Source organism: Cervus elaphus, chromosome 24, assembly GCF_910594005.1.
Source record: "Cervus elaphus chromosome 24, mCerEla1.1, whole genome shotgun sequence".
In the NCBI taxonomy this organism is placed as follows: domain Eukaryota; kingdom Metazoa; phylum Chordata; class Mammalia; order Artiodactyla; family Cervidae; genus Cervus; species Cervus elaphus.
In genome coordinates this window covers 53,757,702-53,779,950 of record NC_057838.1, presented here as the reverse complement: position 1 = coordinate 53,779,950, position 22,249 = coordinate 53,757,702, and the positions used below count along the sequence as shown (strand labels likewise).

Sequence of the window (22,249 nt, the reverse complement as noted above, 5' to 3'; positions counted from 1 at the left end):
TTATGTGTGTGCTCGTCGCTCAGTCGCGTCTGACTCTTTGACCCCATGGGCTGCAGCCCGCCAGGCTCCTCTGTTCATGAGGAGCCTTGTTCTCCAGGCAAGAGCACTGGAGTGGGTTGCCATGACTCCCTTCAGGGGATCTTCCTGATTCGGGAATCGAACCCGGGTCTCCCACACTGCAGGCGGATTCTTTACCATGACAGCCACCAGGGAAGCCCTACTAGTTTTATAGAGGATGTTATAATCAATTCAGCTTTAAACAAAAGCTCTTATACCAAAAATCATGTACTTTTCAAAAAAGTAAAATAACATTCATTTTTTTCCATCAGGTGTGATATTAAAACCACATATCACTGAGGTAAATAATTATAAGTCAAATTATCTCAAAGACCTGCCATCTGATGTCTTGTTTTTACTGCATCAAATGCTGGGGGAAAGTCTGACCTCTGGCACGTAAGAGTTACACACTATGTAATTGTTTAGTGCATTCTGTGCTTGCAGTTTCCAAAAAGATAAAATTTTAAGCTGGTGTTATCAAATTAGAAAACTCAAAACATTTTACAGTTAGTCAGGAATCTTTCAAGATGAAAATAACCGTTGTAATGGGTCATGGGTCTTTATCACCCAATTGCAAAGGGATCAAGGTGGATCCAATTCATTAGTAGAGATTTGGCTACATAATGCATACAGACTGAAGCAGTAACTGCTATATAAATGCATTTGGTCCAATACATATCACTATAGAATTGGCATTTCATGCATTATAACCATGGGTCTAAGAGGGGTTTTGTGGTTTTTAGTTCAAAAGCTTTCAGTTCAGTCACTTAGTCATATCTGACTCTTTGGGACCCCATGGACTGCAGCATGCCAGGCTTCCCTGTCCATCACCAACTCTGGAGTTAACTCAAACTCATGTCCATTGGGTCGGTGATGCCATCCAACCATCTCATCCTCTGTCGTCCCCTTCTCCTCTCGCCTTCAATCCTTCCCAGCATCAGGGTCTTTTCAAATCAGAGTCAGCTCTTTGCATCAGGTGGCCAAAGTATTGGAGTTTCAGCTTCAGCATCAGTCCTTCCAATGAATATTCAAGACTGATTTCCTTTAGAATGGGCTGGTTGGATTTCCTTGCAGTCCAAAGGACTCTCACCAGTCTTCTAACCCCAGTTCAAAAGCATCAATTCTTTGGCGCTCAGCTTTCTTTATGGTCCAACTCTCACATCCATACATGACTACTGGAAAAACCATAGGTTTGACTAGATGGACTTTTGTTGGCAAAGTAATGTCTCTGCTTTTTAATATGCTGTCTAGGTTGGTCATAGCTTCTTTTCCAAGGAGCAAGCATCTTTAAATTTCATGGCTGCAGTCGCCATCTGCAGTAATTTTGGAGCCCCCCCAAATAAAGTGTCTCACTGTTTCCACTGTTTCCCCATCATTTGCCATGAAGTGATGGGACCAGATGCCATGATCTTAGTTTTCTGAATGTTGAGTTTTAAGCCAATCAAAAGCTTTAAATGGGTGAATCTTAAGACTCTACCAACAATGACATTCATACAAAAATTGGGTGATATTATGTATACTTTTATTCTGAAGTAAGTGTTTTAAACTTGCATAAAAGGTTTTGTTTTCATTATAACTTAATTTTCAAAACCTCCAACTTATATCATTTTGCCATTGTAATCTCTATGTAATGAAATTATCATATTGTTAAGCAATTACCAGTATGATGTCAAGCAACGGGAAATGTTTTGAAAGGTAATTACTGTGCATGGGTATAGGGTAATTTTCAATTATATTCTTGGATAGTGCATAGTTTGTTTTTCTCCCAAATGCTAAATTGCTCTATTTAAAGACTGGCTACAGAAACTCTAAAAGGACAAATTAAGAAATAAAACCATTCTCTGCTACCATACTAACAGCATCTGGACAGGGGTCCAAATTACGTTTTTACTCTTCTTCACATAATAAAGCCATTACTAGTGAACTAAAATTGCCTTTCAAATGATAATATATTTACAAACTTTCAGCTTCATCCACTTTGAAGTCGGTTAACAGCAATAACAGAAGGAAAACCAACGGAGCCAGACCAAACGCAGCAATATTAGCTGCCCTCCTCTTGGTTAGATCAATGTGAGCAAATAATTCCTCTAGCTCACCTTCTGAAAGTCAATTAATATAAATGCTTAATTATCTATATTTGAGGCATTTTAACTGTAGATAATAGAAAACCTATATGCAAAAGCTCAGTCTTCAAGCTTGAAAATAAATGATGTGACACCAGTTTATCAGATTTAAAATCTCACAGTCAAGACATTATACTTGATTTTCGATTTTCTGACGCTGCCGTCTAGAATTTTTTTTTAAACAAGTTAATGCATTTTCTCTCTTATAGATCTCGAGAACTGATTGACTGTATTTTTATGTGCATACCAATACACTATGGTTTAGACAATTCAATGGCTGGGGATCACCACTGGGAACAGGCAGCCTTAGGATCAATAAAGATGACATTTTAGATATGATTCTGCTGAGGACCAGGTGCTGGCAAACTCTTCCATCAACTTCTATCACAGTAGGGCAGAATTAACTTTCACTAAAACTCGAGAAAGTGAACTGTTGCGATCTGCTTCTCAGCAAACATGTGCCCTCAAATGAGAGAAAGGTAAATGGCCAAAAATGCAATAAAAAGATGAAAAGGTACTTTCTTCTATTAGCAAGCTGTATTGTCTTTTTGGGAAGGCAAATGATATGCCAACATTATAGTTCAGGTTTCATTTGGGAAATAAGTACATCACTCCTTTTGTAAAATCTGGTGGCTATATTTCACTTGGAACATGCCATTTAAAACAACCAGTTGAAAAATTTGGATGATTACTTAGGAATTCCTGTAATTTCATTCTTTCCAGGTAGTCTCTAGTTATAAATGTGATTCAAATGTGAACTTGTGTATCAAATCATCATGTTGTCACCTTAAACTTTTACATAATGTGACATGTCAATTATATAGTATAAAGCTGGGGAAAACCTCACAAAACATATATGCACTTGTAAAAGTGTGGCTTACAGCTCTGAATGCTTTCTGTTGCATGTGAAGGAAGGTCCCTAGTCAGACTACTGAGCTGGGAAGCCTACAAATCCCATAGGGTCTCCAGTGCCTGATTTCAGACAAGGTGGCAGCGCTGCAGACAGGCGGAAATGCATCCCTATTCTAGCAGTGGAATCGAGGACCACACCCTGGGTCGAGAACCTTCTGTTGTACACTTGGGGAACAAGCAGGTGTGGGCGGTCTGAAAGAGGGAGAGAGCCTCAGACACCCACTGGTGTGTTCACTTCTCTAACAGAGGGTGCACGTCCAGCGTGCCACAAAAGAAGGCATTTCTTTGTATAGAGACTCGCCCCCTCTAAGCACAGGAAAATGGGACAGAGTGCTGGGTACAAAGCAGGCACTTAATTAATGCTGGCTTCTATCACTACTCTGATTGCTAACATTGCTTTTTTTGGCAGAGGGTGGGTGGGGGGAAGTTTTCCATTGCATTTTAAATAAATCTTCAAGATATAAAGAAGATCCAAAGAGTAGACCAAGTGATCCTCCTGTTTCCCATAGGCAGAAGATCCACTCACTCTACTCATCAAGCATTTATGGAGTGTTTACAATGTCCTATGGGTTCCCTGGAGGTTTAGATGGTAAAGAGTTTGCCTGCAATTCAGGAGACCCAGGTTCAATCCCTGGGCTGGGAAGTTACCCTGGAGAAGGAAATGGCAACACACTCCAATATTCTTGCCTGGAGAATTCCATGGACAGAAGAGCCTGGTGGGCTACAGTCCATGGGAGCCCAATGAGTTGGACACGACTGAGCAACTAACACATGTGCCATGTCAAACATTGTGGGTACCATGGTTGTTCGATGAAGCAAGATGTCTGGTGAGATAACTAATAAAACAGATATTGGAAGACTGTTTTTAGACTCAAGGTATTAGGTAAATGTCAAATAACTTCATAGTGGGAAATAGACTATGAAAGGATTCCTTTGTTGGACCCAGGACAGGTGGCCATGCTCCCCTCTCTCTGGGTTGCTGGGAAGCATTGTGAAATTTCTACAAATTCTTTACCACTAATTTGGATATTATATGCATAAAATAAGTGTGCATGAGTGCTAAGTTGCTTCAGTCATGTCCGACTCTTTGAGACCCTATGAACTGTAGCCCACCAAGCTCCTCTGTCTATGGGATTCTCCAAACAAGAATACCGAAGTGGGTAGCCATTCCCTTCTCCAGGGGATCTTCCTGACCCAGCCTCCTGAGGCTCCTGCATTGCAGGCAGATTCTTAACTGCATCTGCTCCCTATTTGTGACTCATGGAAGAATAATTAATGTTCATAAAGGAACATCTTCTGTGGCTCTGCTGAACAAAAGTTACAAGGATGTTATTTTCATGAGACCCTGGCAACTCTAAAAGGTCTTCACTCAAAATCTACACAAACTGTAAAAAAGGTTTACAGGCCTGAAGAGAGGCATTATTATTCCATTTTGGAGCTGGTAAGCATGAATAATTTAAGGGTCATATCTGTAAAGAAACAAATGTCAAAAACAAATTGACAACTATTTTTCAGGCAGTCTGGTTCATTTCCAAAAGGTCAGTTTGGTAGTTTTCTTGTTTCTTAAGTTCTTGTTTCTTAAGTTCTGAAATCTTACCTTCCCATTTTTAACATTTTCCACGGTCTCCAGGAAAACACATTTTTAGGAAGTGTTAAGGGCACCCGTGCCCATGGTGATTGATACTCGGCAAGTGTGTTGTGGCCCAAGAGGAACGGCTGACAGCTGCCTGCTTCTCCATCCAGTTGAAAGGCATGGAGCTCAGTGATATTCCTGCCGGCTGGTTGCTCTGCTGGGAGCTGGGCTGTTCACTTCACGGCAGAATTCACACACTTGAGACATTCTGGCCAAACAGAAACTGTGGAATTTGTACTAAATAAAGAAGGGGCTCTGGGGCCTGTATAATGCATGTGTTTACTTCTGTATGGCCTGGAGCAAGTCGTCCAGAGTTATGTGTTGGTCAGGCCATCTTCCCATTATGCCACTAGCTGCACAGGTACATCTCAGCCTCTCAATCTCTGATGGACGTGGTGGTTCATCACATCACTCTCCTGCTCTAAGTCCCAGGGTTCATGTGTAAAAGGGGGTACCTACATATCTGTAGGCTAATTCTGAGAATTAAAGTGTACATGGAGGCCTGGGTCAAGGAAGGTGAAATAAATGTTTTTGTTATTTTCATCCGAGAAGTGTGAAGATGGAAGAGACTCTTTCCTTGTGAATCCGTCTTCAAAATTATTTTCATGTCCCAGTGTGATGGTTCTGCAGAAAGGCACTGCTGTGGAAGAAACCTGGATCCAAATTCTAACTCTGACTGAGCATTTGACCTTGGGCAAGGTCACAATGAGGGTGATGGATTACATCAGTGTTTTTAACTGGTTCATTAGGGCCCCATGGCAGGGTTCTGAGACCCTAACTCACACTCACTCAGAGAGGTTCTACTTGTAACTACTTTGAATATTGGGATTTCATATTAGATTTCATTTGACAGAAAAGTCTCTTCATTGCTTAAACATAAAGAGCCACTGCATACAGTGACTTACAACTGTTTTAACTGCTACAGTGTATGGGTCTAAGTTCAACACTCTCATTGTTCAATTTTACGGATATACCAAAAATTGGAACTGGGGGAAATACTGAAAGTTGGATTTCAATGAACTACCTTGATTTTCTTTCTTTAAAGGTTATTATTACAAGAAATGACCAGTTGGATGCCATTTCTCTCCCTCTTTCCCTCCCTTTTTCCTTTCCCATGTTCTAATGAGAACCCAGAGTATCTATTATAATGTATACGAGAAATTGCACAGGTACTAGGGATCTAGGGGTGCAAAAACTGACAGTCTCTGCTTTTAAAAACTCTTAGACTACCTGGGAAAAAAGACAAGAAACAAGTAAATGAATCATGAGTTACAAACTGTGAAAAGACTGTGATGAAAAGGCACAGGGTAAAGTGAGAGACTGACTGACTCATTGTCTAGAGAGGTCTTTGAGAAGGTGGGCCCAGCAACCACCCAGGTCCGTCAGTCCCGCACCCCAGTCATTCTCTCTTCATTTGGCCCCTCACTCCGTTGGCCTTGCCTACATCTGGTCAACACGGTATGTGCACCCCTCGGCGACCCACCCTGCTGGAGGGAGTGTGGCCACCGGTCATTCGCAACAAGACTGCATGGGAGGGGGAGGCAGGGCTGCAACAGGTGACCAGAGATCTGCCTTTTTTTTTTCTTTCCCCTGAAAGAACTTAGCTACTCAGCCCTTGAGATATTTTCATTTGTTTTCTTGTAGATTAGGAACTCTCAACAGAAAAGAATTCTGGGTTTTATATACAGTATTTTTTGATTAGGTAATTTATTTACTTGGTTCTAAACCAAAAAAAATTAAAAAGTGAAAACAGCGGTTGGGCTCTGGGGCCAGGCTGCTTGAATTTCAATCCCAGTTCTGCCAATGACTAACCTTGGGCAAATTATTCAAGGGCTCCAAGTCTCAGTTTCTCCAGCTGTAAGAATAACAACTACCTATACAAAAATAGTATCTTCCTCATTGTGCTGCTGAGGACTAATGTTTTTTTTTACATTTTTTACAATTGAAGTATAGTGATTTACAATGCTGTGTTGGTTTCTGGTATACAGTGATTCAGACATATATATGTATATAAACATATATATATATATTTGTTTTCAAATTCCTTTCTATCATAGTTTATTACAAGACAATGAATATAATTCCCTGTGCTATACAGTAGGACCTTGTTGTTAATCTATTTTATATACAGTAGTTTTTATATGTTAATCCCAAACTCCTGATTTACCCCCTACCCCACCTTCCCCTTTGGTTAACCATAAGTTTGTTATCTATGTCTGTGAGACTGTTTTTGTTTTGTAAATAGTTCATTTGTATCCAATTTTAGATTCTACATACATGTGACATCAAGCAATACTTGTCTTTCTCTGTGTGACTTACTTTTGAGGACTAAATCAACCACTGAGCACAGTGTCTGGCATATATTAAATGCTGAGTTAATGGTATTGAGCTACAGGAACCCAGGAAGATTCCCAGACTGCCACACCTGTGTGGCCCCCTCCTTCTGATGATACATATCCGAGGCTTGAGCCCAGTATTTTGCTTTGACAAACATTTTATAAGAACAGACGGAAACAAGCTCAGTGTATGCTGTGTTGTTTAAAATGAAGTAGATGACATGTAAAGATTAAGCAAATAAGAAACACTACTTTTTGATGGTCTTAATTAGCTACGAATTATCTAAGCCTATCGGAAAAGGGAAAGGCTCAGAAATGGAAATCTAGGGTGACAGGGAGAAGGGGTGCCAGATTTGGTTAACATTGGCCAGAATGTTTCTACAGTCCTCTGAATTTAATGTGCTACTTTGTCTTTGATGCAAGTTCTATTTACCTTCAACATAATTTGAGCCCCTGCTGTCAAAACATCACTTTGCAAAGGCGACTTTAAGACATCCTTTCGGCCACTTGTCACCACCATAGATCTTCGGTGCCTCTGCTTAAGGACCACGTTCTCAGTTCCTGTGGCTTATTCAGGACACTTAACATAACATATTATTTGTTCCCTCACAGCAAGGTCTCCTCCTGACAGCCAAGATTCTGTTTTTCTGTCATAAGTAATTATAAACGTGCACCTCTAAAAAGAGTCTCAATTTGAGGGGCATCATCTATTTCAGACAGTAAATCACAGTGACACTGCCATCCCCTGGGCGGCCAAAATGCACAACTCAGATGTATGAGCTCTCACTCTGGATTCTCCGTACCTGAAGAAAAATGGGATGCTCCACTTTTTCCCGGGGGCAGTTAGGGAAAAAAATAAAACTGGCAACTTTGTTAGAGTAATTTATCCTGGTTTCAATTTGCTTTTCTTTTTTTAAGAGACTATAGACAGAGGGCGCCCATCTTTACAATCCAACTTGGAAAATGATCTCGGGAGTCCCACTCTGATGTTGTCTGTCACTCCAATTATGCATTTTAGATCTCACCCCACCCCTCCCATCTCAAGCCCTCTGATTCCGCTAAAGATTCTCCTCTACAACACTCCAGACAGTCACATTCCCTGCTCACAGCCAGAATTTAAATGGTTCATCTTAGAGGCTCTCATCAACAAAGAGAACCCCAGGCAAATTTTCATTCCTGCTTTCTTTGAATTTTTCCATTACTAATACAACCCATTATAGCTCCGTGTCAGCCTCTGCTTTAATGAAAAGGCTGTATCTCTGTATTAACAAAAACTTGGAATATTTGGTCTGCCTTGTAACAGTACTAACAGCTGGCATTTTGTAGGCGCTATTCCAAACATTTCATACACAGTACACCTCACTGAATCTTCATGAAAAGCTTGCAGGTGGGCACCATCTATTACTAGTTTTATTTTATAAAACTGAAATTCATAAAAGTCACACAGCAGGAATTGCTAGAGCTGGAATTCAGATGAAGGTCAATTTGACACCAAAGCCATGCTCTTATGCTTTAAATTATATTTTGCCCAGGGATTAACCTTCAGGAGAACAAGAACAATTTCTCTTTTAAATTCCTTTTAGTTGCAAAGAACCTATCACCCTATAAAATGAGGCACAGATTACCTTATTTTCAACGTGTGAGTCCAAGTGATTATCATTTAATAAAAACAGTGAAATCTCAAAGTGATTGATTTTCTCTATTTATAGTTAATTATTTTTATTTTTTTATGCTTGGCATTTTTCATATTCCCACCTTGAACACTCAAGCTTCCAGAAGAATCCTGATGCCGCTCTGCGGACTGTTGACTGGGAGGAACAATTGGTGGGCTCAGCATATTTAACCAGTCCCTAAAAAGAAAAGAACAAAAAAATGAACCACATGTTTGTAATTCCATATATATAGAATTTTACCTTTTCCCTGGATTTTTAAGTCCCTGGGGCTTCCACAAAGAAACATTTTTCCTCCTTCATACTTCAGAAAATAAGATGTCCAGAAATTAATACTCAGTTTTATAAATCTGTAAATACAAAGTCAGTTACTTCACTAACTAGTTGTTCAATAAACATACCATCTTAATGATGATCACTATTCCTCTGAAAAACACAGTAATGATCTTCAACTATAGCACAGCTGCTCTCACCTGAGAAACTTATTTCAAAGAGTCAGAAGAAATACAGATAAAGCTCCTTAGGACCTTTGCATAAGAAAGCCTGACAAAGCCACCAGTCACGTCATGGATGACAAGAATCCACTCAGTGATTCAAAAGAGAAGTTAGTCTTGGAGCTGTCTGGACCAGCCATGATGGTGGGAGCTGGTATGCACTTACTCCGGGCTTTGGGGCAGGGAAGGGCAAAAGAGGGGAGAGAGAGGGCCGCTGGGCCCTTGAGTGGCTCATTACTTCTGTTCTCCCAGTATGAATGGGGGCAAAACCACTCCGTAAAGCACCTCCTACATTCCCCGTCCCTCTGCCTACAGCTTCCAACCTCATTTCCCAGTCTCTTTACTTTTCTTCTTTCCATTCTTCTGTCTCCCTGTTCCTCTAGCAGATACCTGGGTGGGTGTGACACAAGTCAGTGACATTCGGAAGGTATGAGTCACCGAGTTTTCTAATTCAAGCCTTTCTCATCTCTAAACTTGCTACTGAGCTTCCTCATGGGAACAGAGCATGAAAGGGAATGTGAAGGATTTTCCAAAGTTAATTCTGTTTCTCACATTGATGTTAGCACTCTGTATCACTGACCTTGTTCTTCTCAAAGGGAACATGTCCTCATGACCCAAAATTTTCTTTCTAAATTTCTGCATTTCCTGCTGTCTTTATCTACAATGGGAGAGAGTCCCAATAGGAAACTAAGAGGACTGGCTCCCCAGGCCAATCCTGGCACCATGTTTTCTAAATGTAAGAACTTCGCCAAGTCACTTATAACATCACTAAGCCTTATCTATAAAAAAAGAGATAATTGTTACTCAAGTTTGTTTTTTTTTTAGTCAAGATGAAATGAAAAAAAAAAAAAAAGGATGAAAAACATTTGTTGTGGATCTGGGTACAGAGCAGCACTCAAAAAATTTCAGCTATGACTAACACCATCTTCATTATCAATGGAGATCAAAGAATGGCTTTACCTACAATGATAAACCAAGGTAGGACTGAATTCTGTTGGAATTAAACCAGCAAAGAACTGTAGAATGATTTCAAGTCTGTACAATAGAGGTTTTCTTTGCAAGTCATTTACACTTCTTGTATAAAAAGTATCTTAATGTAAACATTATTCAGTTCATATTTGTATTATCTTAAGATACTTATGCTCACTGTTCACCTTGGCTATCACCAGATTACGGCTAGTGAAATAAGCAAAGTTTGCTGTGAAACTGAATTTCAAAATCATACATTAAGGACTCCAGGAAGGATTTATCACAGATTTCCAAGCTAATGGGGCATTTTCTGATAAGCACCTTTTATTTAGTCCATTTAATTATAGCAGACCAAAAAAGTCATACATTGTAGAAAATTACAAAGTCACATACAAATTACCAGCCCAGCAACCTCATTACTCGTTAAGAGAGATGGAGAGCAAGGACGAACAGGAGAAAAATAACACCCTAAGCGACAAATTAGAAACTTAACACAATGGCCGTAGTAGCTTCCAGCCATGGTCCATGGACATCCAGGAAAAAGCAGACGCTATGAAAAGTAAGACATTACTTCTTAGGCCAATGATGTGGTTAATGTTGCTTTTTTTTTGGTCAGCAGTAGCTATAAAAAGTACAGGTTATTCTTTTTGTGATTTTTTTTTTTTGCTTGTTTTAAAGTAATTTCAGGGACTTCCCTGGCAGTCCAGTAGTTAAGCCTTTGTGTTGCAATACAGGGGGTGCAGGTTTAATTTCTGTTTGGGGTGCTGAGATTGTCCAAATGCCTTGTGGCCAAAAAATAAAAACGTAGAAGCAATATTGTAAAAAATTCAATAAAGACTTTAAAAATGGTCACATAAAAAAAAAATCTTATCATGCTGAGGTTTGACAGAAAACAACAAAATTTTGTAAAGCAATTATCCTTCAATAAAAAAAAAAAATTAAAAAAAAAACCTTAAAGTAATTTTAGATTTATAGAAAAGGTTCAATAACAGTATAGAGAACTGTATCATCCTTCACACAGACTCTCCAATTTAAACATTTGGTCACATTTGCTATCTATCTATCATCATCTCTCTATCAAGGGTTGGTAAAGTATGCCCATGGGCCACATCTGGCCCACTGCCTGCTTTTATAAGACTTGTAAACCAAAAATAGTTGTAATATATTTGAATGGTTGAAAACATCAAAATAGTAATGTTTTGTGATACATGGAATTTATATAAAATTCACATTTCAGTGTCCATAAATAAAGTTTCACTGGAATACAGCCATGTTCATCAGTTTATGTACCACCTATGACAGCTTTTGTGCTATGATTCAGAGTTTAAATATTTGTTATCTGGCCTTTTACAGAACATGTTTGATGGCCCCTGATCTATAACCATGAGTTAATATTGATTTCTCTAATACTAATATAATACCACAGAGTCATTTTCATCTTTCCCTTTTCTGTATTTGTAACTCCCTTCTGACACTTAGGAAACTGCCTTCCATTCAGTTCAGTTCAGTTCAGTCGCTCAGTAGTGTCCGACTCTTTGCCACCCTGTGAATCGCAGCACGCCAGGCCTCCCTGTCCATCACAAACTCCCAGAGTTTACTCAAACTCATGCCCATCGAGTCGGTGATGCCATCCAGCCATCTCATCCTCTGTCGTCCCCTTCTCCTCCTGCCCCTAATCCCTCCCAGCATCAGGGTCTTTTCCAACGAGTCAACTCTTTGCATGAGGTGGCCAAAGTATTGGAGTTCCAGCTTCAGCATTAGTCCTTCCAATGAACACCCAGGACTGATCTCCTTTAGGATAGACTGGCTGGATCTCCTTGCCAGTCCAAGGGACTCTCAAGAGTCTTCTCCAACACCATAGTTCAAAAGCATCAATTTTTCAGCGCTCAGCTTTCTTCACAGTCCAACTCTCACATCCATACATGACCACTGGAAAAACCACATCCTTGACCAGACGGACCTTTGTTGGCAAAGTAATGGCTCTGCTTTTTAATATGCTATCTAGGTTGGTCATAACTTTCCTTCCAAGGAGTAAGCGTCTTTTAATTTCATGGCTGCAGTCACCATCTGCAGTGATTTTGGAGCCCAAAAAATAAAGTCGGACACTGTTTCCACTGTCTCCCCATCTATTTCCCATGAGGTGATGGGACCAGATGCCATGATCTTAGTTTTCTGAATGTTAAGCTTTAAGCCAACTTTTTCACTCTCCTCTTTCACTTTCATCAAGAGGCTTTTTAGTTCCTCTTCATTTTCTGCCATAAGGGCGGTGTCATCTGCTTATCTGAGGTTATTGATATTTCTCCCGGCAATCTTGATTCCAGCTTGTGCTTCTTCCAGCCCAGCGTTTCTCATGATGTACTCTGCATATAAGTTAAATAAGCAGGGTGACAATATACAGCCTTGACGTACTCGTTTTCCTATTTGGAACCAGTCTGTTGTTCCATGTCCAGCCTCAGTATATTTACTTATTTTCTGGATTACAGAATACACCAAAAGTAGTTTCAGAATTGTTAAGCAAACAAACAGCCAATAAACACACTGAATCTACTCTTTAGGATTCAGTTTATGGTTCTTTTTATCTTCAGTCAAAATACCACATTCAAAATTTACTTAGGCTAGTTCTTTTTTTTTAAACTGCTATTATTTTTATTAGTAGTATGTTAAACATCTCTAATATGAGTAGTAGTATTAGACCATTATTACCATATTATTAATATTATTTTAATTAACTTATTTTAATTGGAGAATAATGACTTTACAATATTGTGATGATTTTTGCCACACATCAACATGAATCTGCCACATGTATACATGTGTCCCCCCAACCTACCACTTCAGTGGTTATATTATTCATTTGAAATACAGCTAGTGTCATTTGCTTCTGTTTGTATTATATTTTAGGTCTTTCCCCTTGATTTTTATTACTTTTGCTGTGAGTACGTATTAAAACACTAAGAGTTCAAAAGTCAAACGTTCACAGAAAGACACAGTTAACAGATTTCTCTCATCCCTTCCAGTTTGTTTCTATCCCCTCATCACCATCCCCACCCACTCCTCCAGAGGTAATCAATTTCATTAGTTTTGGTATCTCTACCTTTCTTTTTGCAAAAATTCAGCTGATACACATCTATTTTTCCATTCCTCTTCTTTCTAATGCAAAAGGTACAATACTATAATCACTCTTCTGCACTTTCATTTTTTTTCCAACTTAAAATATATCTGGGAAATTATTCATGCTAATTCATAGAGAATGTCCTCATTCTTTTTTTTTTTTAACAGCTGCACAGTACTCGCACGTGTGTGTGTGTGTGTGTTCAATCATGTTTGAGTCTTTGTGACCCTATGGACTGTAGCCCACTACCACTATGTTCCTCTGTCCCTGGATGGCAAGAATACTGGAGTGGGTTGCCATTTCCTCCTCCAGAGGATCTTCCCAACCCAGAGATCGAACCTGTGTCTCCTGGGTCTCCTCCATTGGCAGGCAGATTCTTTACCACTGAGCCACATGGGAAACCCACTCCATGACGTGGCATACATTTATTTCACCACTCTCCTTTCTTTGGGCAAATTTTAAATATTTTGTGATTATTGCGATTAATGCTATAATGAATAACTTTGGGCATTTCTATTTTTGTATACTTGAAGATACATCTTCAAGGTAAATTGCTGGAAGTGGGATTCCTGCAACAAAAGGTAAATGCATACTCGGCTTTGTTAGATACTGACAAATTTTCTTCACAAGGATTGTACCCTTCAGCATTCCCACCAGCAACATCTGACAGTGCTCATTTCCCAAAGACATGTCACAAAACTATGCAGTCAAGTTTTTAATGCTTTCCAATCTGAGCGATAAGAACTAATATCTTATTTAATAATTTCATTGTTTAAAAAGCAAGCTCTTTTTATGGGGTGACTTGTTAGCAGAAATGTGTAGTCTAGCACCTTACCTTACAGGTTTATATTTTTATAGGAGATATTTAATGCTAAGTCATTGATTTGACCCTCGATCAATTCATTTAAGCCTCAGTCTTCTCAGAAGCAGGCCACAAGCATCTAGGGATGGGGGAGTGTCAGTTCAGGCTGACTCACACATGTCGAGCCCTGGCTCAGTTCTGAACTGTGTCCTCGGCCTGCTTCACTCTGGCTACCTGTGGGCTGGAACCTGCTCCTGCTCTTTGCCTGGCATTTCCACACTGTTTGGGCTTGATACTCTGTTTTGTTTGGCTTCCTCAGCTCCAACTAGAAACCTTTTCTTTCAAGGACAGATCCTATCCACCTGTGAATAAAATCTCTAGCTCCTCTGGTGCAGAATATCCTCTTCAGTCAGGCTTGCTCTCTGAGCAGGATCAGGAGCAGATTCCTATTCCTGCTTTCCTCGTGAACCCAGGCAGGCCTCCCATCCCTGCCTCTCCTCTTGGAACTGAAGAGAAAGGGCTTGCAGGCACATCTATACATGGTGAGCAATGTCACCAAAAGGTGTGTTTTATTTAAGAGTCAAGACGTGGGTTCACTTTAAATCACACAAAAATCTAGTGTAGATGAAGAATAAATACCATCTTGTGAATCCTCACGATGGAAAAATTTATTTAACATTAAAATCTCACCCTCCCCACCGATACCATGCTCTTTACATTCAACTTGTATGTTAGATTTTTAAAGGCGGAGAGTGAGCTTTAACTAAATCAGAAATGACTTAGATATGTTTATAACTGAGGATAGTGTCCTCACTTTAGAGTATGGTTTCAGTTTCTTCACTTAAAAACAAGATTAGGTTTACAAGAGAATTTTACACACCTGCCAAGCTCCTCTGTCCAAGAAATTGTCCAGGAAAGAATACTGCATGAGCAGCCATTCCTTCTCCAGGGGATCCTCCCAACTCAGAGATTGAACCCGGTTTCCTGCATTGTAGCCAGATTCTCTTCCATCTGAGCCACCAGGGAAGCCCTTCACATATATGGTAACCATTCACTAAACTGCTGAGTTTAGTGACTGCTGTGTCAGACCCTGGGTAATCAGAAAGCTCATAGTCAGATGGAAGAAACATTCTAAGCAACAGAAAATGACATGGGCTGATCAGCTTATCTGTTTATTCCTTAAAGAAATTCCCTTGTAAGGAGACTTCCTACAGTCTTGTACACATTTATTTGGAGGAGTACTTATTTGAGAAATCTAAAACAAGACAATTATTACATAGCTCTCATTTATAGGACTGAGGTACCTACTATCAAAAGTTCTGGGTCAGAGAAGACAGCAGTGTGAGATACTTATACAAGAGGTCTTCTATTAGGGATTAAGCAACTTGCAGAAATTTCTATCCACTACTTATTGATATTTATCATTTGGTACCAGTGCACATTTCTTATTCACTGAAAGCACTATGGGTTTCAAAAATTGTCTGTGGCCAGGGAACTGACTGGGGAGATGACTAGGAAGCATCTTACTTTGGGGAGAATCCATAGATTCTTTTTAAAAGCTGGTAAAAAAAAAAAAAAAACCGAAAAACTGTTTTCCCAGAAAAATAACCAAATGACCAAAAATAACAAAGAAAAATGACCAAAAATAACAAATTTTGCTTTTGATTTTAGCAGGTAGGAAATCAGCTGAAGCCCATTCATGGACTTCTGGACCCTGACTTAAGAACTTCTGTACCTTGGACTATCACAGAGATGTTTCTGAAGCATAAAACCCATGGTTGGCAAAGTTTTTGTAAAGGACCAGATGGTAAATATGTCACAACTATTTACCTCTGTTGCTGTAGTGTGAAAGCAGACATAAACAATAAGTAAAGGAGTGGCATGGCTGTGTTCCAAGAAAAGTCTTATTCACACACACACACACACAAATCCCACCATGGCAGGATTTGGCCCATAGACTATAGCTGAATGACCCCTGTATTCGAGGAAGGGACTCTGAAGTGGAACATTCTCAAGGCTCTTATGAAAAGTTCTGTCAATTTTCCTCCTAAATGCCTCCTGAATCCACCTTTCTCACCATCTCTTCTTCCACAACCAAAGTCTAAGCAACTACCTTGCATCCTGTTCTGTAGTAAAAGCTCTTAGTTTACCCCCTTTAGAGTTGATCATTCTAGCTTCACTTCACTGTTCTCCACACTATGACCAAAATGCTAATCTGATTATGTCAACCTCTTTTTAAAACCCTTCAGTCTCATTGGGAAGCTCAGGAGAAAGATCAGAATCATTATCTTGGTCTTTGGGGCTCTTTATACACTCATCTCTTCATGTTTTTCCAACCTCATCTTGAACTGCTGTCCCTCTCACTCACCATGCTCCAGCCACATTGGGCATCTCTTGATTCCTGGAATATACTACACTTCTACCATCACTGGGCCTTTGCCCAGGCTGTGCTCCCTTGCCTATATCATGCTCTCTCCCATGTTCCTACCACGTCCCCCTTTTATCCTGGTGAAATCATCTCCAACCTTCATATTTTGGCTCAAGCATCACACTCCTGACAAGTCTTCCTGGATGCTCCCTCTCCAACTAGCTGAGATCCTTTGTTACTTCCTCTAATAGAGCAAATGTGATCTTCTTATTAAAGAGCTCTTATTTCAACTCATAATTATACCTTCATTTGTTTCATCATACGGTGAACGTAGTCTCTCGCACTTGACTTTCAGTTCAGTTCAGTTCAGTCACTCAGTCGCGTCCGACTCTGTGCGACCCCATGAACTGCAGCACGTCAGGCCTCCCTGTCCATCACCAACTCCCAGAGTCCACCCAAACCCATGTCCATTTTGTCGGTGATTCCATCCAACCACCTCATCCTCTGTTGTCCCCTTCTCCTCCTGCCCCCAATCCCTCCCAGCATCAGGGTCTTTTCCAATGAGTCAGCTCTTCGCATCAGGTGGCCAAAGTACTGGAGTTTCAGCTTCAACATCAGTCCTTCCAATGAACACCCAGGACTGATCTCCTTTAGGATGGACTGGTTGGATCTCCTTTGCAGTCCAAGGGACTCTCAAGAGTCTTCTCCAATACCACAGTTCAAAGCATTAATTCTTTGGCACTCAGCTTTCTTTATAGTCCAATTCTCACATCCATACATGACCACTGGAAAAACCACAGCTTTGACTAGACAGACCTTTGTTGACAAAGTAATGTCTCTGCTTTTTAATATGCTGTCTGGATTAGTCAAAACTTTCCTTCCAAGGAGTAAGCGTCTTTTAATTTCATGGCTGCAATCACTATCTGCAGTGATTTTGGAGCCCAGAAAAATAAAGTCAGCCACTGTTTCCACTGTTTCCCCATCTATTTCCCATGAAGTGATGGGACCGGATGCCATGATCTTAGTTTTTCTTAATGTTGAGCTTTAAGCCAACTTTTTCACTCTCCTCTTTTACTTTCATCAAGAGGCTCTTTAGTTCTTCTTCACTTTCTGCCATAAGGATGGTGTCATCTGCAAATCTGAGATTACTGATATTTCTCCCTGCAATGTTGATTCCAGCTTGTGCTTCCTCCAGCCCAGCATTTCCCATGATGTACTCTGCATAGAAGTTAAATAAGCAGGGTGACAATATACAGCCTTGACGTACTCCTATTTGGAACCAGTCTGTTTTTCCATGTCCATTTCTGACTGGTGCTTCTTGACCTGTATACAGGTTTCTCAAGAGCACCTAGCAAAATGCCTGGCACAGAACAGGCACCTCCTCAATATTTACTGAATGCATGGAAGAGTCTTTCTGGTAGTCCAGCATACTGAGAGGCACCTGGAGTTGGAATTTTCAATAACAATAAATAATGCTGCTATTGCAACCCATTTTGCCTCTATGTTATTTTTTCTCTACCTGCTACCAACACACTATTGTTTTCTTGTATGTGTTTGGTACACACACAATTTGGGGTCAACCTGAGGACACACATCTACTGCTTTGCAGCTAAGAAAAACTTAAATGTCTGCCTCAGAAAATAGAATACTGGTTCATAAATATGTTTTAGTAATACGAGAAACTAAGAAGCTATACTTTTTCTTTGAAACTTAAACATGCACCAAGAGTTCTTAATAGCTTTTCTTCATAGGATTCATCTCTCATTTGAAGCAGGAAGATCAAACAATAAGTTGGAAACACAATTTCTGTGTTGGGAACTCTTCTGTATGTCTCTTAAGAGGGATTGGAATAAGTATTAAGACGCTATCATTTCATTTTGGTTGTTTCCTGCAGGAGGTCTCTAACCAGATTCTCAGTGTTCTTATTTTGAAGGCCTTTTACAACATTTCCACCAAGTGCTTATCTAGTCTATGTATTTAATAACCATCACTGACTGTGCACTTACTACTTTCCAAGATCATATTTCATCTTCAAATAGCTTTGACTATTAGAAAGTTTTTCTTAATGCTGAGGGGAAAAATTTAATTTCATTTTCACATTTCTCCTACAGCTACCCCTTGGGGCTTCTAAAGAACAATTTTAATCTTTCTCTAAGACACAGTAGGAGAGAGTTAACGAACTGTCCATCCAGAACTCCTTCCTCTCCCTTCTCCTTGCAACAGCTCCCTCTGAACACATGACCTGGAATGATCATGTTCCTGCATGAACCCAGAGGCTCAGCACCTGACTCAATCTGGGTCAATCATTGTGCTTCTCTAGAACTTCTGAAACTGGATGGGAAAAAGAGGGACAGTACCAGAATCATATGGTAGAAGCCAGTCTGAAGAGAGAACGAAGAAGCCTAAAGTCTGGGTTCTGGTAATAAAACAGTAGTGGTACAAACTGAATGTATTGGAAAACTGGGGGAGATGATATTGGAGTTTGGTTTAGTACATCAAGAATCTGAGGTCTTGCTCTTTTTTCTATGTGATGATGTGTTAGAAACATTTAGGATCCATTACCAGGTCTCAGTCTTAGCTCTTGTATACGCTGACACTGCTCCACATCCATCTGCTATCATCCTCGTCTATGCTTTTAGAATCTCTCCCCTGCAATCTTCTCCTAGCCAATCTGGACTCCCTTGAATCCAGAGTGAGCTTTTCAAAACTTGCTCTTAGGGCAAAAGCCCAAATTCTACAAAAAGCCCAAATTCTTAAAGCTTTGTGTAATCTGATCCTTACTATCTCTACAGCATATTTTTGTGCCTCCCCTCACTGTTACCACCACTCTACCCCCAAGCGTCAGAGGGAGAGTCCATCCTTACTTAGTCTCTTTCCCCATAATAACCTAATACTATAGATTGAATGTTTATATCACCTCCAAATTCACAGGATGAACTCTAACTGTGATGGTGTCTGGATGTATGGTCTCTGGGAAGTGCTCAGGTCATGAGGATGGAGCTCTCATAAATGGGATTCAGTGCCCTAGAGGGTCTTGACTCATCTGCCATATGAGGTCACAGTGAGAAGATAGCTGTCTATGAAACATGAAGAGGACTCTCACAAAATACAAAATCTGCCAGGACTTTGATCTAGGACATCTCAGCCTCCAGAACTGTGAGAAATAAATCTCTGTTGTTCATAAGCCACTGAGTCTATGGTATACTGTTATAACATCCTAAATGGACTAAGAAACCTAGTTTACTTTCTCCATCTTTTGGCTCAAATTTTACTTCAGAGAATCCCTGCCTGAGTTCTAAGTCTACTGCAGCTTTAAAAGCAGTCAATGTTCCAACAGAAAACACTTGGCACACTCAAATTAGGATGATATGAGGAGGGTTTAAGAAAGGGCTTATTACAAAGGTAAGGGTGGGAATGGGAAAACCAAAGGGATAGTCTAGAATTCCAGGACTTTGGCCATCTCCCCCCACCCACCCTCAGCCCTGAGGGAGAAGAAAAGAACAGTAGGCAGAATCCACAAAGAGAGAGGGTGTCCTTAAGAGGAGCTGTGCCAGGCTGTAAAATCCATAAGGCAGACAATCGTGTCTGTCTTCTTCACCTTTGGCTTGATACAGATACTCAATAAATGTTTGTTGAATGAATGAATGAACAAATACTTGTAGGAAGGCTGAGACTATAAGAGAAAGATATACAAGTGAGAGTGAAAAGATTGGAAAATGGATCATTCTCTGAGGAAGAACTAGAGAGGAGGTTAGGAGAACACACCCTGAGAGCAGTAAGAGGAATAACAGGAGTCATAAAAAGCAGCTAGCTGAGAACATTATGAGAATGATTCTTCCCAGATACTTCTTCCTCTCTCATCATAAAAGTGCTCCCAGAGGATGTTTACATTATGGCGACATCTGGAACAGGACTGTGTCTCTTCTGCAGCAAAAGTTGGGAAACACATTATGTAAACAAGTACTATATTTTTATCTCATATAAACCCAGGTTTATTTAGACATGTAGCAAATAGTCATACAAAAGGAAGATCATATTCTTTCTTCTGGTCTCTACAAAATGACCTCTTCTGCATATATCTTTGCAAGAAAACCCATAAAACAAAGAGAGTCCTGCTCCCCTAAGTGTTCAGTGCTACAAGAAATCACAAAAATCATTATCTTATTTTACTCTGCTAAATACTTTATACATTCTCTGCAGAACTGAATATCTTTCCAGTTTGGCAGTATTTTCCCTTAGGTTAAGAAAATATTAATGACATATCATCTCGAGATTATTTTACAGACATTGACTCATTAGATATAGCAGGTAATTCAACTCTGGAGGCACAAATTCAGGCATCAGCCATCAAATATAACTATAATATGTGACAGTAATATCCCATCTACTTGAAACAACATGGAAAAAAGGCTTCTCCACACTATTATCAGCTTAGCTGCCTTATAATTTTACACTGAATAGATGTTTATCAAGCCCCTGCAGTGCTGCAGACTTTGTGCTGTGTATTGAGGAGTAAGACATGATTCCTACCCTTGCGGAAATCAGTTTCCTGAAGATGGACTGTTAAGACCAGCATTTATAAGAGAGTGAAGTAAGTATTGTTAAACAGAGGTAAGCCCAGGGAACCTCTTAGGAGGAGGGCTGTGATAAGGATTTTTCTGTTTAGCAAAACTGATGAAAGGATTCCTTCTGAAGTATGAGAATGAGGTCACAAGACAGAGAAGAGAAGATGGAAGGGTATTCTAAAAGGAAGGGCATGCACCACAGTAGAAAGGTATAGAGCATTTGAGGTCCCTCTAGTAGTGTGAAGTGATGGGCAATGGGTATTTACACATGTGTTGAATGAGGAGATACAACAATACTGAAGAAGGCAGTGGTCTTAAACGGCAAGCTAAGCAATTCCTACTTTGTTTAGAAGGCCCTGGGAATCTACTGAAGACTTTTAAGCCAGAAGAATCTTGGATTTGCATTTCAGAAACATCATGGTGGCATCTGTATGGAGAATGGAATGGTGGGGAATAAGAGAGGGGCCATAAAAACCATTTAGAAGTTTGCTATATCATCTAGGAAAGAAAGAACAATTTTATTTAGGAAGTTTAGTTCACATGTGTTTGAAAACACATATGAGGGACACAGAACCTTCCCCTGGACAAAATTCACTTTCCACTGTATCCAATTACTGTTGTCATACACAGCAACCCCCTGAGAATACATCTTGTTTTGTAATCCTGTGAGAGTGAAGGTCTCTAGAAATGGCAGTATACCTCAAGGATCGTAACACTCTAACAAGGGAAGTTTTAGCTTCTTTCTGTGTGTCCCATATGTTATATAAGTTAAATTCAAATAGTTATTGAGTATCCTTGTGCCCAACAGTGTATTGGATATATGAGGATACTTAACAAATACAAGACATGGTTCCAGGAAAGTAGTCAAAGACATGAATAGGCAAGTCAGAAGAAAAGACAGAAATGCTCCTGCCTCCCCCAGATAAGGGAAGATACTTGGCCATGTATATGGCTATAGAAATGAAGATTAAAATGAGATACTATTGACACGTAACACAAAAGTTCTAAAGTTTGATGATACTCAGTATGAGCTGAAGGAATGTAAATTAGTGAACAATTTGGTAATACCTATCAAAATTACCTTTGACCAAGTAATTTCACTGTTAGAAGCTTACTGTAGGACTTCCCTGGTGGTCCAGTGGTTAAGAATCCACCTGCCAATGTAAGACACATGAGTTTCATTCCTGTTCTGGAAGGATTCCACATGC

The 22,249-nt window shown here is 39.9% G+C and overlaps 1 protein-coding gene across 16 annotated transcripts in view; it reads right to left on the bottom strand.

Moving 5' to 3' along the window:
• CFAP20DC (CFAP20 domain containing) overlaps nt 1–22,249 on the bottom strand; it is a 257,536-nt gene that overhangs the window by 3,696 nt on the left and 231,591 nt on the right. For all 16 annotated transcript variants that reach the window (XM_043885489.1, XM_043885495.1, XM_043885494.1 and 13 more), the window contains one exon: nt 8,817–8,911. In XM_043885489.1, coding sequence (XP_043741424.1) covers nt 8,817–8,911 — 95 coding nt within the window. The remainder of the gene's footprint in view (nt 1–8,816; nt 8,912–22,249) is intronic.